At 43.4% G+C, this 20236-nt stretch overlaps 1 protein-coding gene across 1 annotated transcript in view; it reads right to left on the bottom strand.

The window, feature by feature from the left end:
* The window catches only part of HERC2 (HECT and RLD domain containing E3 ubiquitin protein ligase 2), a 211627-nt gene that overhangs the window by 95212 nt on the left and 96179 nt on the right, over positions 1-20236 (bottom strand). The window contains exons 27-37 of the mRNA XM_065403094.1: positions 18722-18936; positions 17175-17307; positions 16929-17056; positions 16613-16808; positions 9630-9766; positions 8674-8847; positions 8441-8577; positions 8178-8329; positions 7517-7708; positions 5195-5382; positions 4440-4632 (exon numbers count right to left, since the gene is read on the bottom strand). Coding sequence (XP_065259166.1) covers positions 4440-4632; positions 5195-5382; positions 7517-7708; positions 8178-8329; positions 8441-8577; positions 8674-8847; positions 9630-9766; positions 16613-16808; positions 16929-17056; positions 17175-17307; positions 18722-18936 — 1845 coding nt within the window. The remainder of the gene's footprint in view (positions 1-4439; positions 4633-5194; positions 5383-7516; positions 7709-8177; positions 8330-8440; positions 8578-8673; positions 8848-9629; positions 9767-16612; positions 16809-16928; positions 17057-17174; positions 17308-18721; positions 18937-20236) is intronic.

Genomic DNA, 20236 nt, shown 5'->3' with positions numbered 1-20236 from the left:
CCCATGAACTATCTATGAACTTCACCATACCCAGAGGTGAAGAACCCCTAGGTTGGGGTGAAGTGTGCAACCCACATCCTGTGAGAGGAGATAAATAGAAAATGGAAGCAGGCATTCCTGACAGTCCTGAACTCCAACAGACTGATGTGGAGATTTGTTTCTGAGTTGTCCATCTCCCCTGAGCCATGAAAGCATTGAGATGAGCTCCTCATCCCCACAATGATGCATCTGTTAAAATTAGTGATGGAGCTGGGCAACAGAAAGGAACACTCTCACAGACATTGAGTTGATCTCTCCACCAATCCAGAGAGTTCCTCACTTAAATAGGAACCATCACCTGTTTGTCCAAGGTGTGTCTTACTGAAGAACAGGACATTTTGAGCCAATCTTGAAAGCAGCTGAGGCATAGCCTTGCATAATCCGTCACAAAAGTGCAAGTTGCCATGTGTCCCTGGAGCTGAAGATAGTTTCTTATAGTGGTGCAAGGATTCCACTGAATTGTCCATACCAAACATGACAAGGTTATGAACCTATCTAAGGGAAAGCAAGCTTTGAACTCGTCGACAGCCAGGGAAGCCCCTATAAACTGTATCTTATTTATGGGGGTTAATGTGGATGTCCTTACATTTAGCTGAAGACTCAACTCCTAGAAAAGCAAGGGCCATCTGGGTGGAAGAAAACACCGCTTCATAAAAATGGCCCTTGAGTGGCCAGTCGTCAAGGTAATGGAAGACTAGGATCACCACTTATCGGCGATAAGCAGCCCCTACTGCCAGGACCTTGGAGAACACCCTTGGGGCCAAGGAGAGACCAAGGGGAAGCACTTGGTATTGAAACTGATCCTGGCCTATAGAGAATCACAGATATTTCCTGTGCAAAGGGTATATTGTGATATGAAAACAGGCATTTTGTAGGTCAAAGACTGAAAATCAATCCCCCTTCTCCAGTGAAAGAAGTCACCATCCTGAAATTGTGAGGCTTTATAAACTTGTGCAGAAGTCTTAGATCTAAAATCAGTCTCCACCCTCCACCTTTCTTTGGTACAAGGAAATACTTTGAATAAAACCCTTTGCCCATGTGAAGAGGAGAGACCAGCTCTATTGCTCCTAACTGGAAGAAAAAGATCACCTCCTTTCTCAACACAAGCTCATAAGAGGGGTCCCTGAAGATGGAAGGGGAGGGTGGAAAGGAGGGAATGATGTAAAATGGATGTTACGACTCACTTGTCTATAGTAAAAAGAACAGGAGTACTTGTGGCACCTTAGAGACTAACAAATTTATTAGAGCATAAGCTTTCGTGGGCTAAGTGGGTTGTAGCCCACGAAAGCTTATGCTCTAATAAATTTGTTAGTCTCTAAGGTGCCACAAGTACTCCTGTTCTTTTTGCGGATACAGACTAACACGGCTGCTACTCTGAAACTTGTCTATAGTAGTCCGCCTCTAGGCATGTTGGAAATAGGAAAGGCATCTCTCTCCAAAGAGAGCTCAATAGATCTATGGAATCCAGAGAACTGAGCAGGAGGTGATCTCTGGGTAGTTTGTGACCTACTACACAGCTTTTATCTGTAGGTGTATAAATGCCCAAGAAATGTAAAGTGGCTTTAGAGTCCTTCAGTGTCCTCCATCTGTGGTCTCCAAGAAAAGCCTACAACCACTGAAGGGGAAGTCCTCAGCAGTGTTCTGTATTTCTCACTGAAACACCAGGAGCTAGAGCCATGACACCCTGCACGTAACAGCCATGGATGCTTGAAGAGTGGTCCTGGCCAATAACTGGCCCTCTGAAATGTTGAACTAGAACTGTTCCTTATGGTCCTGTGGCAGGTGTTCAATAAAGGCCATCAGTCTATTATAGTTTGTGAAACTGTATTTGACCATGACTGCCTGATAGCTCTGAATTCTGAACTGCAGAGTTGCTGATTAATAGAACTTCTGGCCAAATAGATCCAGTCTCTTATGGTCCTTGTCACGTGGAGCAGAACTTGAGAAGTGTTGCCTACCCTGCTCTTTTACTGCATCCACTGCCAGGGTGGGAGAACAAGATATCAGAGTTCTCAGGGGGAACATAATTCTTTTTATCTGCCCTTTTACACTTTGGTGGAATAGTAGCAGGTGTTTGCCACACAGTCTTAGCTGGATCCAGGAGCACCTTGTTGATGGGTAATGCCACCCTGGAGGGCACTGCTGATCCAGCAATTTGTGTTGTGAATCCCTGACCTCTTCGAGTGGAATTTGAAGAGAGTCAGTTACCCAACTTATTAGGTCTTGAAATTGCCGAAAATCATCAGCCATGGAAGGTGGTGGAGGCATAACTGCTTTAGTTGAAGACAAGAATGAAATGGGTGTTTGAGGGGTAGCCTCTTTAGCCATGCTGGACTCCCGTTCCTCAAATGTCTCCTTCTGTGCAGGGGAGGAGGGGGTGTGGTTGGAGAGGATAGGACTGAATAAGCCTAGTCTCCCCCTGAGACAGTACTAGTGGTCTGGAGAGCTGCTATCGGTAAGTAGTGCAGGGATCCCAATATATCCCACTGGGGGGACTCCATACAGGAGTGGGAGTGGCATGCAGAATTGGTTCCACCATCTTTGATAATGGTCACGATCTTCCCTGTGACTGTCAAACAATGGGTTTCTGATAGGATACGTAGGGGAATCCTTGACCAAAATAGATGTCCCCTCCATCCTCCTCAACATCATCCAATGCTGAGACCCCCAAAGAAAAAGGGCAGAGTGTTCTGCAGTACTGGGGAAAGGAAGCAGTCTTGAGACCGGCTCATCTGTTACTTGCATAGTTACATTCTTGCGGTACCAATGTGGTGGCTGAAGCGGATAATACCACTGCTGTCAGGCATACCGATGTGGGCATTGATGGAGCCTGCTGCCATTGCTTGCTCAGTACCAAGGGTGCCAACTGGGTAGGTGCCAATTGTGGGACTGAGCCCAACAGTACCAAACCCAGGTGCTTATGCTTCCCCTCCTTGTCCCTGCTAGAACATAATGAAGCTCTGTCAGTGTCATGTCTCTGTCTTGAGTTCTGAGGTTTTCCAGTTCTGCCAGTACCAGAAGAGGAGTCCTTTCACCCCAGAGTACCAAGCCAAGAGCTTGAAGCTTCGGAGACCATAGACCTCACAGGGGACCCAAGCTTTTTCAGAGCAGGCTCCTTCAGATGAGTCCGTACTCCTCTTTTTGGGAACCTTCTCAGAAGCTTCCAACAACCTCCCCTTCTTATGGGAAGCCTGCACTAAGGTCAAAGGGGCACTGGATCTGTCCAGAGACAGATGTACGGGGGGGGGGGGGGGGAGGCCCTCCTGACCTGACTCAGATACTTGTTTAAGTGAGCGCTCCATCCTTAACAGTCTGAACTTAATCTCCCTGTTTTTCCTTGCCCTAGACTTGAGGGCTAGGCAGAAATTGCACTTCTGGGAGACATGATATTCCCCCAAGCAACCAACACACTTAAAGTGGCTGCCAATCACAGGTATAGCCTCTTGGCAGGAAAGGCAGCTTTTGTAGCCTGGCAAGCCAGGTACGCCCAGCCAGGAAGACAAGGCTCCCCAAGGAGAAAAGGGGGGGGGGGGGAAACTATCCTCTCACTACTAAAAGTTACTAACTAACTATAACTACTACTAACAACAAACTATATTAAGTAATCTTAAACAACTATAAGAAGAATACAAAATAGCCAAGGCACGCTCAAGGCAGGCACACTAGAGCTCTGTCTCAGGCCAACACAGTAGAGAAGGAACTGACATTGGTTGGCCCATGCATCCCTATATGGCCTCGGTGTCTGGCACATGAAGGCATAGGGCACATGAGTAGGCCAAACAAGCACTGCTAGCATAAAATCTCTGTTCAAGTGCTTGAGACACATACACACGTGAAGTGGAGCACCCATCGGGACACTACTTGAAGAAGTATGATTTTTACAACTCTTATCATGGAAAGCATCCTATATTTCAAACACCATGGTATAAATTGCAAGTCATCATGTAGTACTTGTGGATGTTTCCAAGCTCTTCCCACCGCACCATTTTTCCCATAATAACCAACACATCAAAAAGAGAGAAAGACAAGATATGTGACAAACAAGACACATCCTAGGAATATTTATTACAATTCCTACATTAGAATTAGCATTATCATATTCAGATGTGCCTGCCATGATACAGCACTGAAATCACAGCAGTTGTACAGCATACCCCCTCCTTCCCAAATGCATGCTCAGCAGATGCAATGCTAACTCACGTTCCCATCCCTTCAAAATAGCTTTTCTATGTTGAAAAGAAACATCAGCCACATATACATTTATGCCAGGTAAGTAAAGAAAAAGCTTTTTGGATAATTTTTTTCCTGTTGTGAAATGCGTTTTGCTGATCTTATCAAGTCCTAACACTGAAGATTCAGATAGACGTCTGCCTCCATTTTAACAAAGTACTTTTTCTTACCAGAATCATCCTCTGTATCAGAGTCTTCTGTTGTGGGTTGAGCTGCAGGTGGTGGCTCAGCCAGTTTGAGGTCATATTTTCCCTCCTTCCCCATCCTGTAAGAATTTGTACTGCCAGTGTCCCACTGAACCCTAATCCAGCCATCCTCTCCCAGTTCACCAATCACACGACCCAAACCTGGAGGGGGCCCATCCTGAGAGAACAGAGATGCTCAGTCAACCAACAACAAATCTATGCCAATAATGGGATGACTCAGTTATACAATTTCTCACTAATTTTCCACCAAATTTGTGTGCGTGTGTGCAGTAAAACAAAATAATCCATAGTATTTTCTCAAAACTCTTAAGATGTTTTTTCACTTTCATATGATAGAAGTCTCATTTTAAACATTTTCAGATTAAAATGATTTTTAATTCAGATGGCAATCAGCGATAAGTAATATATCTACTTCAAAAAAAAATCACATTGAAACATTTTTAACACATTGTACAAATTCCTCACACCAGATGAGCTTCCATGTGCTGCACCCAAGCACAATTGATCCTGCTTCCTTTTAAATGGTGATTTAATAGAGAAAAGTTTCAGTGAAAAAGAATTTACTCTACAATAGAAATGAGACCTAGTGTCATGTTAAATATTTGTCTTTTTGTTACCTAAAAACCTGCAAATGATATAATTCACATTACAAGTCCATTAATACTGTCCGCAGATTAATCAGACATATTACAAAATGAAAGTGGAACACAATTTTGTACCTGATCACCCCATTTCCAGTCCACCCCTCTCATCACCCTGGTACCAATTTTCATCATGGCTGCCAGCTCTGGCCCAGACACAGGAAGCTGAACTGGTGTGGTTTCCTTCCTTGACTCTTCCAAAACTGTGGCAGAAGCTCCCCGAGAAGCAGCAATCATATCTTCTTCAATGTTGTCAGAACTAGGCCCTAAAGGAAACATCCATAAGAAACAAAGATAGCTTGAAACTTAAGACATGACCTTTGTTGCACCAATTAAAAACCTTTTAACATACAGTACGTGCCATATTAATACTTAAAATGAGACGTTAGTATTCAGAAGACAGGAGTTAACAAGTGATGCAGTCATTCCAGCTTTTAGAGACTATGAAATTAAGTTTTTGAAAATAAAGGGGTTATAACAACATACATTATCTTTGTTCAAAATAATACAGACTAATGGAAGAGATATTAGGGTGATTTAGTCCAGCATCCAAGCAGGCCTAGTGGCAGAAAGTGTTACGTAGGTCTTTACCACTATTTTTTGTCCAGTGAAAGGATTAAAAAATAGTTGCACACCTTTTGGTAAGGATATGATCAAGCAAATATGTTGCTGAGTAATATAGCTACATGAAAGCCGAAATCTGTACATGCTAGTCTAGAGGTTCAGCTGCTGGTACAATCATGTGAAAAAATTCAAAGAAAACTAGTCTCACTCCTAGTGAACAGAGTTGGAAGCACAGCTAAGGGGAACTTCATGGGAAGGGGGGAGGAGGAGAAAAGAGCAGGTAGTATTTAGCCTTCGCGTAAAGCAAATGTAGCAATAGTGAAGGAGAAAGGGAATTTGGATCATTCAAGTGAAAAAAGAACCTATAAATTTAAGGGTTCACATTCCCAGACTCTAATTTCAGTCTTTATCTGAGAAGAAATGAATGCAACAGGACATAAAACCTGGTTGTCATTTGGTGGAAGTGAGCCTTCAATACCTTAAGTTTACCATTTGTAGACAAAAGTCAAAGAAATTTCATTTATTTAAATTTTCTCCCCACAATCCATCATTGTATTGAGACCAGAAGTTCAAGTGCTCTGAACTCAAGCTCTGCCTACTTAACTCCTCAACCAGGACTGTCATAACAAAACAATAAGTGATGACACAAACATTAAAAAAGGGAGAAAAGCGAGAGTCCATGAAGCCCACTGAGAACCCTACTACTGCCAATCTATTTTGTAGGGCAATCGTTTGGATACTACAATGATGTACTGCAGTACAAAACCCTAATATGAAATAACAATTAAACTACACACACTCCCCTAAATAGGAAACAGATTATTATCCTAGAAAGTATGGACAGGTCCAGCTTGAGGGGGAAAAAAAGTCAATGGGTAACAAGTTTTCCATTCTTTGTCTTGTTACCTTATTCAGACCATCACCTCAGAGGCGTAGCAAACAGTGAAAAATAAACACAAAAGGAGAGTGGGTAGTGGGCAAGTAAAACAAAGGAGGCTAGAAGAGAGATCTTCATTTCTCAAGGAATAGTACAAAGTTTTTTTATACTACTGACTGGGACACGCCTTCCTCAAAGGATGCGTCCTCAGGCACTTCCAGACTATGAATAGAAATGGCATAATTCCACCACTGGAGACTGCTGAAGCAGTACTTCAAATAAAACACCTCATATATTTAGAAGGACACTTTTTGTTTTGCTTTGCAACAGTAGTGGGGACAATGGCTGCATGGAAAGGAGTGCTCCAGAAACACTGTTTTTTACTTTGCTGTCCATGTAGTTTTAAAAGGACCTGGAAGGGTTAAATAAACTTGTTAGAATAACTGTTTGCTATCGTGGGGCGCCGGGAGGGGAGAAACAAAAGCAGAATAGTTTCAACTATTATATACCTAATTCTGCACAAGTTCTTATGAAGAATCAAGTGAATGAAACTTCCAGACAAAATGCTAAAACTACCTCCAATCTCTGTGCATAGAGGGGAAGCTCCAACAGCAACAAACTGAATGAAACAATATAGTGGGAGTTGTTAAAACACCTAACGTGTTCATATAGCTCACAGAGACAGTAACGAGAACTGTCAACGATAGATTACTCATAATGCTCATCAAGTCACAGCTGAGATAAGGCGCATATCTCAACCTAAGCTTTCCACTTCCCCCTCTACTTCACTGGCACATGTTTTTACAGACTGGGCAGTAGTATAGCCAAGTGGCTCAGATCACCAGTTCTTAACAAGTGAAGTGTCCTACTTACAATGCAGTGGAAGTTAAAACCTGTGAAATAATTCATTGTTCAAAACATATACATTCTTACAAACAAAAAGCTGGAAGATTTCATACCTATTAGCCGCAGTGTGGTTTGCGTCAATGCTAGCATGCCAGAGTTGAGAAGGAGGTTCAAGGTGTTGGCACCATGCTGTAAGGTCAGCATGTTGAGCATGACCAACAGAAAACGTGCTTGTGGAATGGTCCCAAGACTTGGTCCGGCAGCATTCTCATTAGTAATGGTTTGCAGAGGAACAGGTTGGATACCTAGTTCAGAATTAGTATACCTTTAAGTAAATATAAATAATGCAGAGCAAATTAATGCATAAGAGCTACAATTAAATAGATTATAAATTTAAACAGTTTAAAATAATTATACTTTACCCTTGGCTTTAGGAACCCCCAAAATGGAAGTTCCAAGATATATAGAGTAGTGACTGGTTATTTAAGTGCTGTAACCTATCAGGAAACCAAGAACATTCTCCTAAATATTGGAAACTCAGCTTAATTTGGGGGGAAGGGGGGGAGAGAGAGAGAAAAAGAAAAAGGACACATTTCTATAAAAATACTCAACAGCATGAAGAAAGAGTAAGACATTAAAATGTGCTGTTCAGCTAGTACATGAAATCAATTATATTCAAACCAGAGTTTTTTGATTCAACAACAGAAGACTAAGGCTAAGATTAAAGCTCACCTAGTTCTTTAAATCTGACATTAGCATAAGATTAAAGCTCACCTAGTTCTTTAAATCTGACATTAGCATCCAACAAGATGTTCCGGACATTTTGAATAGCCCACGCATACAACTTTCCAAAAGTTACTTCCAGCAGCATTCTATTAAATGGTGGGATCAGATCAACATCCTTCAAACAGTCTGTGAGCGGTTCCCTTTATTTTGGGGGGGGGGGGGGGGGGGGAGAAAAGAGAAAAAAAGATTATTTTACAGTCTCTCCCCTGTCCCCAGTCAGAAACATATTAAAAGTGAAAAAGCCTGTTTACCCTATATTGATACCCTCTGGAATAAGCCTCTGCCATCCACAGAACATAGCATATTGCACAGATGGGAGTAAGAAGCTTTTAGTTGCCAGTTTCAGAATTGTATCTATCCCCTCCAGACGAACTTCTGCTCTTTCTAACTGCAATCAATAAAATCAATCAACAAATCAATAAACTTTTGTGTAATTACTTAACCCACTCAACCCAATTACTTAACCCATTTTTACTCATTTTACCTGTTTCAATAAACATTTTCTCATCTTTTCTACATCCACTGGCTCTTCTTTCAGTGCAAATTCAACAATGGTGTTGAGGAGAGCAGACTGGGGATACAAGCCTTGGACATTTTGCTTCAGCCATTTATATTTATGAACACCTGTAACTGTACTCAGAAGTGGTTGCCATTTATCCTGTTAATTGGGAAAAAGTATTAAATTAAGCAAATTAATTCAATAAGAAAACAAGCTGAGAGTATTGTATATGCTCCAATATCCAAATTAAAAAAATATTTTAAAAATCAGACTTCAAACTAAGGAAAAGGTTCATATATTGGTGTAATAAATACCATGATCAGATATATTAGGCATCATTTCAAATGCCTTGGAACTCAAAGGGACAAAGCAACTAGCTTGATTTATTCTGAAGTGAAGTCAAGGGGTTAAATGTTCTTTTAAATAACAAGATGGAGGAAGCTTGTCTTTGGCGATTCAGAGCTCATGGCATACAACAGGGGTCCCCAACGCGGTGCCTAAGTGCTCCCGCGTACTGGCCTGTGGACGAGCATCCGCCAAAATGCCGCCGACAAGCGGCAACGTCAATAGGCGTCGCCGCCCAAATGCCACCGGAAATCGGCGGCATTTCGGCAGCGATGCCTATTGACATTGCCGCTTGTCGGCGGCATTTTGGAGGATGCTCGTCCGCCGCCACGGTCCTCCGTTGCTCGTCGTCTGGCGCCCACCAGACGAAAAAGGTTGGGGACCACTGGCATAAAAGCTTGTTTTAAAACTATACTACAAATGTAATTAAAACATGAAGTAGCTGTTCTGTACTTGATATTAAGCTGACAATTAATTATTCCAAATGTGTCTGCCAGAATTACTGGATTGTGAGATCGTGCTATTCACTGTCTTAGGGTTTTTTTCGTATTGTTCTCTTTTATTCAGAAGAGAAATTCAATAGCTGGATACTTTACCTTAGGTGATTTGACTGGTATGGGCCTTTTATCTACAGACACAGGACTATGGGGTACAACACATGACTCTTCTAAGTCACTCTCCTCATTTCCAATTTTGGATTCTTCCACATCAGCAGATTCAGATTTTTTTGGCACTAGAAATAAAAAAAATTATATTGGAAAGATATAGATTTGCATGTTAAGATAATCATGTATTTATTCTATTTTACAGTAAAAATAAAAAAGCTGATTCTAAAAGGTGTCCACTTGATTTAAACACACCAATAAACAAATGATTGTTGCAGATGGTTTGTGTTATGCCATCTTTGAAATACTCTGCCATTAAAAACTTAAGTTTTCTAGACTCATAAGAGGATTGAAATAAACAACTCTGAAAATGTAGGACAGTTTCAAACAGAACAAACTCAAATTAAAAATCAGTGACTCAAAACACAAGGTATTTTGCTTTTCATAAGGCTTTGGAAACAACTAGTTGGGAAATGCATTACACTTGCATACACAGATAATGGTTAACCTAAGGGTAGATTAAATTTTGTATGTAAGCGTGCACGTCAAGAACTGTTTAATTACACATTACTTCAAACTGGAGCCTTTGAACTTGCTTAGCATACATCATCATCATGTGGTTGTATGGGTGGCAGGAGGGAAGCTGTTTTACTTGCTCATATTGCATCTTTAACCAACATAAAATATTAACTGCATGACACTACCATTGACTGTGTTAATGCTACTTGAGAGGTGTGGTAAAACATAGAAGCAATAAATATCTTAACTCAAACTATGATCAGCCCTAAAATTATTTTAGTATATATTGGAAAGAAAGCAGGTATGTGTATGGGTTGGTTGAGATGAAAGCAGGAAACGACTTTCAGCAGAATTCCCCCAACCTTCTTGCAGCAGTAACAGCTATCAGAAAAGTGATACCTTCATGGAAAGAAGGGAAAGGGAGCAGGAGGCCAGATGTTCAAATGGCAAGTTCATCAATGATGTGAGGGAACAGTCGGAGGTCCCACTGGGGAGCAATGGGTTGAATGGGAGGATACAGCCACATGAGGCCCTTCCAGAATCTTACAGTCAATGGGTTAGTGAAAATAGAGAGTGCCCCTCCACAGAGGGATGGAAAGCACTAATGGCCACTACATACACCTTGATGGAGCGGAGAATGAGCCTCGCCACTTTCCCGGACAGGAGATAGTCCAAGAGGAGAGGAATGCCTATAGCCTCAGGAGCAAGACCTTTCTGTTGAGTCCAGAAGGCAAAGAGTTTCCATTTGGCTTGGTAGGACTGCCTCATGGATTCCTTCCTGCTACTCAAGAGGACATCTTGCACTGCCAACGAGCATTCCCATGCTAGCGAAGATGCCCATCCAAAAACCAGGCTCTCAGGTGAAGTGTCCAAAGACTGGGATGTTTGATCCTGGCATTGTGTTGTGTGAGCTGTTCCGGAAACGCCAGTAGCAGGAGAGGAGAATGCTTCGATAGTGGGAGAGGAAGATGCTTTGACATGTGAGAAAAGGAGGAAACCAGAAATGGAGAGGTCAGGATGGGGTGACCAGAATGACTGTCACATTTTCCGCCGAATCTTGTGAAGGACGCGAGGTAGGAGTGGTAGGGGAGGGAAGGCATAATTGATCCAGTCCGACCAGCCAATGACTGGGGTGTCACCTTAGGATCCAGTCCGAGCCCGCCCCTGGAACAGTACTGGATGGATTTGGTGTTGGTGTGGGAGGCAAAGAGATCCCTGACTGGAGTCCTCGAGTGGTGAAAAATGTCCATGATCACAGTGTCTTGTAGTTACCATTCATGGTCAGCCATGAAATTCCTGCTGTGAGCATCTGCAATGATGTTCGGAGTCCCCAGGAGATAAGCCACTGACCTCAGGATATCATGGGCCATACACCATTTCCAAAGATTAATAGCTTCCACACAAAGTGCTGCCAACCTTGCATCCCCTTGTTTGCTTATATAGCAAACTCTAGTGGTGTTGTCTGACATGACAAGAATATGGCAGTAGCAGACTGATGGGAGAAATGCACGACATGCTCTCCATACTGCCCAAAGTTCTAGGATGTTGATGTGCATCCTGGATTCCCAAGCAGTCTGAGTGCCTTGTGTCGTGTTCATGCATGTGTGTGCCCCATCTGTCGAGCGATGCATTCGTAATGATTGCCATGCTTGGGGAGGATGGGAGGAAAGGTATTCCGATGCAAACCAGATCTGGGTCTATTCACCACCAAAGGGAGGAAAGAACCTGGAGGGGGGAGGGAGGGGAGAAGTCAGTAGGGTGTCCATTGAGTTGAACATCAGAGAATGGGCTCTCTGTAGCCACAGCTATAGACCGCAGAAGCGAAGACGCGCAAAGGCAGTGACGTATGTGCACGCCACCATGTGGTCAAGAAGGGAAAGGCAAGTTCCGGCCGGAACCAAAGGACTGGAGGTCACAGAAGCACCTGTCCCGTGGTAGGTAGGCACATGCAGAGATCATGTCAATGCATGCCCCAATGAGCTCCAGACACTGTGTGGGGGTCCAACATCAATTTTTCGAGGTTTACGCTCATCCCCAGGGAAGAGAGGAGTAAAAGCAGCAGGAAAGTCAATGCTTGAGCCTCGTATCTGGATCATGCTGCCAGCAGCCAGTCGTCAAAATAAGAAAAGATGAGGACCTCTTAATGCCAGGGGTAGGCCACCATTCTGGAGAAGACCCATGGAGCAGTGGAGAGTCCAAATGGTAGAACCCTATATTGGAAGAACTGAGGGCCCACTGTAAATCTCAGGAATCATTTGTGGGTTGGGTGAATATCTATGTGAAAGTAAGTGTCTTGCATATCGAGAGCTGTAAACCACATGCCTCTTTCTAGAGAGGGTATGATGGCTGCAAGCATCACCATACAGAACTTTTGTTTGCGTATGAAGCGGTTGAGACCATGGAGATTTAGGATTGGTCTCCATCCTCCCTTTTTCTTGTGTACCAGGAAGTAGGTGGAGACAAACCCTGTGCCTTGAAAGTCCGTGGGCACAGGCTCTATCACCCTTCTCTGTAGGAGGGAGTCCACCTCCAGGGCAGAAATAGCGTCATGAGAGCGGTCCCAGAGGCAGAATCAGGACAGGGGATGTGGATGAGATGGCTATAGGATTAAGTTCATGATGCTATGTCAAATGACATCCAGGGCCCACTTGTCCATTGTTATTGCACTCCAGGCTGGATGACTCCCGAAGGGAGTGGGGTGCAAGAATGGTGGGTTGCAACGTCAGGGCTGTGGAGTCTTTTGATGCTTGTAGGGAGGCTCATAGGGACCACTGGTAGAAAAACTGAGGAGCTGTGTCATTGTGAAGGAGATGTCCAATAAAATTTCCACTTGGGTGCTGATGTATAAATGCCCAATGATCACAAGGTGGCTCTACAGCAGGAGTCTCAAACTCCCGGCCTGTGGGCCATCTGTGGCCCGCGAGCCTCCCCAATGTTGCCCGCAGGGCTCCAGCAGTTTTGGGGCCAGGTCTCTCCCTTGGCCCCACCTGCCACCCCCGGGCGCTCCCCCCTCAGAGGCCCCAGCAGCGCAGCGGAGCTGAGCGGCATCTGCCTGGTCGCTCCAGTGGCTGCCGGCCCCTCCCTGCGGCCCAGGGGCAGGGCTGTGCCTCTGTGTGCTGCCCCCACCCTGAGCGCCCCTGTGGCCAATGGGGCGGTGCCTGGGGGCAGAAGCGCACAGAGGCCGCCCGGCCCGACCCGCCTTGGAGCCCCAGGTAAGCACCACACCCCCAACCCCCTCCCAGAACCAGCACCCCTCCCCCCTCCCCACACAGCCCCTCCTGCCCCCAAACTCCCTCCCCGAGCCTGCACCCAAGACCCCCACCCCCACCCAAACTCCCTCCCAGAGCCCCACACACACCCCAGCCCCCAAACTCCACCCCAGAGCCTGCACCCAAGACCACCTCCCCCACCCAAACTCCCTCCCACAGCCTGCACCCCAATCCCCTACCCCAGACCACCTCCCCCACCCAAACCCTGTTCCAGAGCCTTAGGCAAGTGGGGGGCGGAGTTTTGGGGAGGCAGAGTTTTTTGGGGGGTGGGTTTTGGCAGCATGAGTGACATTGGCCCGCTGGGAGGATTTGAGGACTGGCACTGGCCCTAAGGTAAATTGAGTTTGAGACCCCTGCTCTAGAGTCTTTGAGTGAGTGTAGGGAATCAGTCTTCTGATTGAAGAGAGACACACTGAAGGGGAGGTCCTCAATTGTGTTCTGTACCTCCCTTGGAAAACAAGAAGAATGTAACCAGGATTCCCTCCTCGTGATAATTCCTGTGTCCATAGTGCATGAAGACACAATCTCCAAATCTACTGCAGCCTGGAGCATCATTTTGGCAACCAGTTTGCCTTCCTCTAAAATAGCCTGGAAACTGGCATGGTCCTGCTGAGTAAGCTTGTCTGTAAATTCTGCTCACTTGCCATAATTCAAAAAAGTCATAACTTGCCAGTAATGCCAGGTAATTAGAGATGCAGAACTGACAGCTGGCTGACAAATAGATCTTACAACCCAGAACGTCCAGTCTTTACCCTCCTTGTCAGTCAGAATGGAATGTGGATGCTGCTGTCTGGCACACTGAGTTGCTATGGTGGTCCACATGGAGCTGGGCTGAGAGAAGGGAGGATTTGCCACTGGACCGGCAGAGCCTTTGGATATTCTCACCATTGGTATGGGAGCAGCGGACCATGTGCCCCATCTGAATCTTCCAATGCCAAGAAGTCGGATCCTTGCTCAAACAGCAGAGCCACCAGAACCAAGAGTGTTGCAGGGCAGTGCTCATGAACATGACCTGAAGGCGGTAAGTCCAGAGCAGGGAAGCAGAGTCTCTTTGGAGGTGAATGCACCGGAAGACATAGGGATCTCAACTCATCTAAGGCAAAAAGTTCATGATGTCCAGGAGCCAATATGAGTCTCCCTGGTGTCAGTGGCATGCATTCCAGATGGAACCAGAGATTGAATGGGGACAGAAGGCTGTCTCGGCACAGACGATCCCCACTGTTTCGGCGGTACCGATGAAGAGGGGGTATGATGCTTAGAGTCCTGGACCGGCGGGTCCAGTGTTCTATGCAACTTTTTGTTGTGCTTGTGGGCCTTGGAACACGCCGCTTCTCCATGGCCAGAACTCAGGGAAGAAGCAGTGTCTTTCTTGGGCCTTGAAGAAGACTTACTATCATGCTTATGCGCATGTTTCCTTGCCTCACGGCTTGGCCTTGACACAAGGTCTGTAGCAATGGTACCAGCGGATCCAGACTGGAGATCCGCAGTAGAAGGTGCACTTCTCGAGTGCTCAGGCCGATGTAGTGGGGGAATTCCCTGGCCTGGATCTGACTGCAGCCTCATGGCAACCTCCATGACGTATTTCTTGAGGTAGAGAGCCTGGACTTCCTGCTTATGGGCAGGGAAGGAGAGGCAGATACTGCACCTAGATGTGATGTGGGCTTCCCCCTGCAGTAAAAGCAGCATTAGTGATAATTGTGGATTGAAAACGAGCAAGGGCAGGAAGCGCAGATCTTGAACGCAGGCATCTTCAACATAACCCAGTATCCAAGTGTTGGTACTGGTGGGAGGGTAGGCAGGAAACCACCAAAGCAGCGTCACAAAGTCCTTAGATTCTAAGAAAACTATTACTAACACTAAAAAAATACTATAAAAAAATAATAAAATGCTAACTATATACAAGAATAAAACAGTCTTTTCAGAAAGTGTGTCACAAGGGACGAGAGAACAGCTGAAGCTCTGACTTGGATCACGCAGCAGTGAGAAGAAACTGAGGGCGTGGTCAGTCTGTCCCACCCTTTATCGCTTCTGTCGAAACCATGAGACGGAACAAGGGTGCACTCGTAGACCAACGGAACTACTACTTTTTAAAGCTCTGGCTCCAGGTGCATGGCGCATGTGCATAACCCTCAGTGGAATCCAATAGGGACCATCACTCGAAGAAGAATTTTGACGTCAATGCTCCAAGTTTAGTCAATTATTCTAGCATAGTTTCTTGAGACAAACTGTGGGGATTCTCTCCAATACTCACTGCAACATTATCTAGTCAGAGTAATTTCCCCAGCTATTCTTTATCTTTTAGTATGCAACTTCCGCTACAATGATTACATGTAAACTTGTCAATCAATATGTTCAAGAAAATTAAGATGAGAAAAAAACCATACAAAGTGATAGTATTTTATTTTCATTACTGAATAGTAGGGTCCAATATATAATATTCTGCATACATTATTTCTATACTATGGGTAAAATTTTCAAAAGCACATTAGTGACTTAGGGGTCTAAGTCCCACTTTCAAACATGAAGGACTGTCAGCAAGACAGGCTTCTAAGTCAGTCACTTTTGAAAATTGGACTTAGGGTGAAATTTTCAGAAGTGCGAAATTCATCATCTTCATGACTAGAGTATTACGCAGACATACAGAAAATCTCCAAATCTTTACATTCAAATTTGAAGCATGGAATCTTTGTTAAGCACAAACTTTATTAAGAACACTGGTGGTTTTGGTATGTTTTATGATAAGCTTGAACCTTTAAAAGACAATGCTAGTAATATTTTATAATCTGATCATATTTGGTGTTTCATTATAATGTAACTCACTAGCTATATATCATTTATCAAATCATTTTATGTGAAAAAGTATCCCATTTGAAGTCAAACTATGTCAAGTCAAACTCAGTCAGACTGAGATGTACAGGTTTTTTTAAATGAACGGGAAAGCAGAAAACAAGCACCACTCTAACCTGAATTTCTAGACTAGTTCACCATGTCTTGTCTCCAGAAGTTAATATTTACCTCTTTACAAAAGTTTGTTAAAGTCCAGTAAAAAAACTAGTAGACCCAATATTTCAACAGAACCCAAGCATCCTCACTGTCCTAACAAAGAAGTGTTACTTATATGTACAAAGCTTTGAGGGGAAGTTGGTTCTTTTATTTTGTTTTACTACAGTATCACTATTCTCTTACCTCTTTTTTTTCTTCTCTCTCGAATTATCTTCTGAGCTATCCTCCTCCATCGGGGCAAAGAGCTCAGAAGTTTAAACTTTGACATTATGGAGATATCATTGCAGACTGCAGGACGCAATTCATTGAACAGGAATCTCAAACGTTCAATGACAGGAGCACAAACTTCCTTGTAGGAGCGACCTTGTTCCTGATGTGTCTAAAACAGGAATGGAAACAGAGATTATAAATTTAATAAGGGAATAAAATTTAAAGGAGTCAATTGTCATTTTTAATAATTAAGGTTGAAGAGAAGTTAGACAGGTGGTTGGAGGCTTACCTTAATTAGCGAGCATTTTGCTTGATAGACAACACGACATACATCTACTACAGATTTCGGTAAGGTTCTGTGTTTGACTTGGTCAACTCCCAGGGTACCAGGATGTACTAGAGACAATGCCACATGACCTTAATGGGAAAAAACACACTAAGAATATCTATTTCTAAGATTGAGGGGAGTGGGAGTTAAAAAAAAAAAAAAAAAAAAAACTAATTTAAGTGTTCTGGAACAGTTAAGTCTACTTACCTAAATCTTCATGCTTTAGAAGACAACATAAGAGTAAACGTCCTACTTCTTCCACAGGATGCTCAGGAGGGAATGTGATTGGTGTTGTCAAGTGACATTGTTTGCAGTACCTCTCTACTTGACATAAAAAGTCCTGCAAACAAACACTAAAGTCAAAGGAACAGCACTATCTAACTCTTCAGGTATAGTAATATAGAACACTACAGCCAGCATTCAAGTGAAAATTCAATAATATCCTGGGTTAAAATACATTCAGAAGCCATAGCCAAGATATTTCTCAGTCCAGGATATGAATCACCTAATTACTAGAAGTACAAACAAGCTTTATACCAAACAGCAATCCATATTGTCACTCCTGTTCGGAGGACAATAGCCCATCAGAGGACTCTCATCATACACAACATGGCAACAATGAGCACAGTTGTAACAGCTTCTGACCTGTTCTCCAGCTTACCAGGCCACCTAAACCCAGTCTTAAATATTTCCTGCCAAGAATAATATTTCAAAATTATATCTCGACTCTGGGGTTCGACAGGAATCATGGGGTTAGAAATGGAGATGGACACTTGTGGGCATATTGAGGTGTACCAAGGGCAGTAACCAATCTGAGCACAAAAGACTTACATAATCATTCTATATCTACTAAGAAATAACTATACAATTACATAAAAATCTAAAACAGAGTATGCAGGGGACTATATAACTGAGAAAGATGAGTACAGATATGGTCACTAAGTACACAGCACCTCCGCACTTTGACTGGGAGATAATTCCATCTTAGTACAACTGGTAACCATGGTCTACAGTGTCACTAAAGCTTAAATGACAGTATTCAATTTCCTTTCATGTAATATTAAGTTTAAATCATTTGGAATTCATAAGAAAAACTGCATACAGAAATTAATTTTAATTGAATCATACGTTAGCTAGGATCTAAGTATTAATGACTGTGTCTTGATATTGAACAGCCTAACCCGGGGTAGTCAATAGGTGGATCGCGGGTCAAATCTGGACCGCCAGACTCTTTTGAACGGACCACAAAATCTTATTTACTTATTATTATCATTATTATTATTTTTGTATTATTTTCTCTAGAGTCTGGACCTTGACTATACCTTGACCTAGAAATTTGGACAAAAAAATAATTGATTACCCCGGCCTAACCTCTGACTAGGAATAACACTTTACTTGCAGGAGGTAGTTTTCGCAGCACAACAGAAACAATGAAGACTTGCTTTACTCCAACTCCCTGCTTCCCCTTTCACAGAAAATGTGCCAGAGATTAAAGCAATCCCCCAGAACTGTTGCTGAAAAACAATTTAAAAGCTACCAAAGGTGAAACAAAAGTGTTTTCAAACACTTACACAATGTGTGTAATAGAGCAATTTAAATTCACTACCAGTTTTCAACTACACTTTCTGTAACATTTGAAAACACTTTTGTTTCACTTATGGTAGCTTTTAAATTGTTTCTAGCAACAATTCAGGGGGCTTGCTGCTGGCCACATTTAAACAATTTCCTGGTAAAGATGGGACTAAAGATTTTACCTTCACAGTGTGATCCTGAATATTGTTATCTGCAATGGCTTGCAGAAATGGTTGTGAATGGTCACTCAAGGTTAGTCGATGTGAATATAGTTTTGATTTGTTTGGGGTAGTGTTCCCAGGTGAACTGCAGTGGTCTTCATCTTTCTCCTCATTGTAACTGTAATGTATCTGACTGGTCTGCAAGCCTCCAGAGAAGATAGATGACTTAAGCCATTCTAACAAGAGTGAAAACAAAATACATATGTAAGTCTTTCTGCCAGGGGAAGCTATCTGTCAGTAAACTGAATAATAATTCTTTATAACAAAAGATGAAATTTACTTGCAAACATGAGTAAATTTAGAAGACTTTCACACTTATTTGGTGAAGTTTAATCAGAAGAAACAATTGACAAATTATTTGTAAATTAAGTAAGGTAACATCTTAACCAAGCCACTACAGGGAGCCACTTCTCACCTGAGGCCATCAGCTGTGATGAAGCCATGAAGGTCTTACCAACTATTCTAAGAACAGCCATACTGGATCAGAATCATGGTCCTTCTGGTCCAATATGACAGCAGCCAGCTCCAGATGTTTCAGAGGAAAGTGCAAGAAACCCCACAGTAGGCCAACATGGGATAATCTGCTCTTCCACCCCATGAAAGACTCACTCTAACCCCTAATAATAAGAAATCAGGTTAAACCTTGAAGCATGAGGTTTAACCTCCCTTCCAATTGTCTTGTTACCATTAACTATTAAAACTCCGGATATTCCTGTTATCCAAATAATCAGCAAGTCCCCCTTTGAATCTTGTTCACGTTCTTGGCCAAGGACGGACAAATAGCATGATACTGAGTCGTCTTTTAAAAACTCACAATGAGTCCCAGAAGTGCATACAGAAGGGTATATGAAGCATGAAAGTCTACTAGAGTTTGACATAAGCGTTGTGAGACAAAGGTCTCAATCACATAATGTCTTACATGTGTAGGCTCTTTAGTAGCCCCACTGAAGTCAATTGAACTACTCAAATGCATAACTCTGCAGCACTGTAGACAAAAGATTAACTTCTTTTCCCTGTTGAAGTACCGTATATACTCGATCATAAGCCAGTTCTTTTATAAGCCAACCCCCCCCCAAGATGGATAAGTAAAAATGGACACTTTTTATGACCCATTCATAAGCTGACCTATAATTCAGGGGTTGGCAAACTTTGGCTCCCGGGCCATCAGGATAAGCTGCTGGTGGGCCAAGATGGTTTGTTTACCTCGAGCGTCCACAGGCACGGAAGTAAACAAAGCGTCCCAGCCCACCAGCTGCTTACCCTGATGGGCAGGGACAGCAACTGGTGGGGCAATTTTTTTGGGGGGGAGGGAAAAGCTGGGGGAGGGGGAGTAACCCCCGTGACCACCCCCCACATGACCCCACCTCTAGTCCGGGACCACCACGCTCTCCCCATCCCATCCCTTCCCACCTTAGCTAGGGTGGGTGAGAGGAGGATGTCTCTGGCCTGGCTGGAGCTGCTCCGGCAGGCTAGGCA

This window comes from Emys orbicularis, chromosome 1 (genome assembly GCF_028017835.1).
Source record: "Emys orbicularis isolate rEmyOrb1 chromosome 1, rEmyOrb1.hap1, whole genome shotgun sequence".
Taxonomy (NCBI): domain Eukaryota; kingdom Metazoa; phylum Chordata; order Testudines; family Emydidae; genus Emys; species Emys orbicularis.
This window is presented reverse-complemented; position numbering and strand designations above follow the sequence as displayed.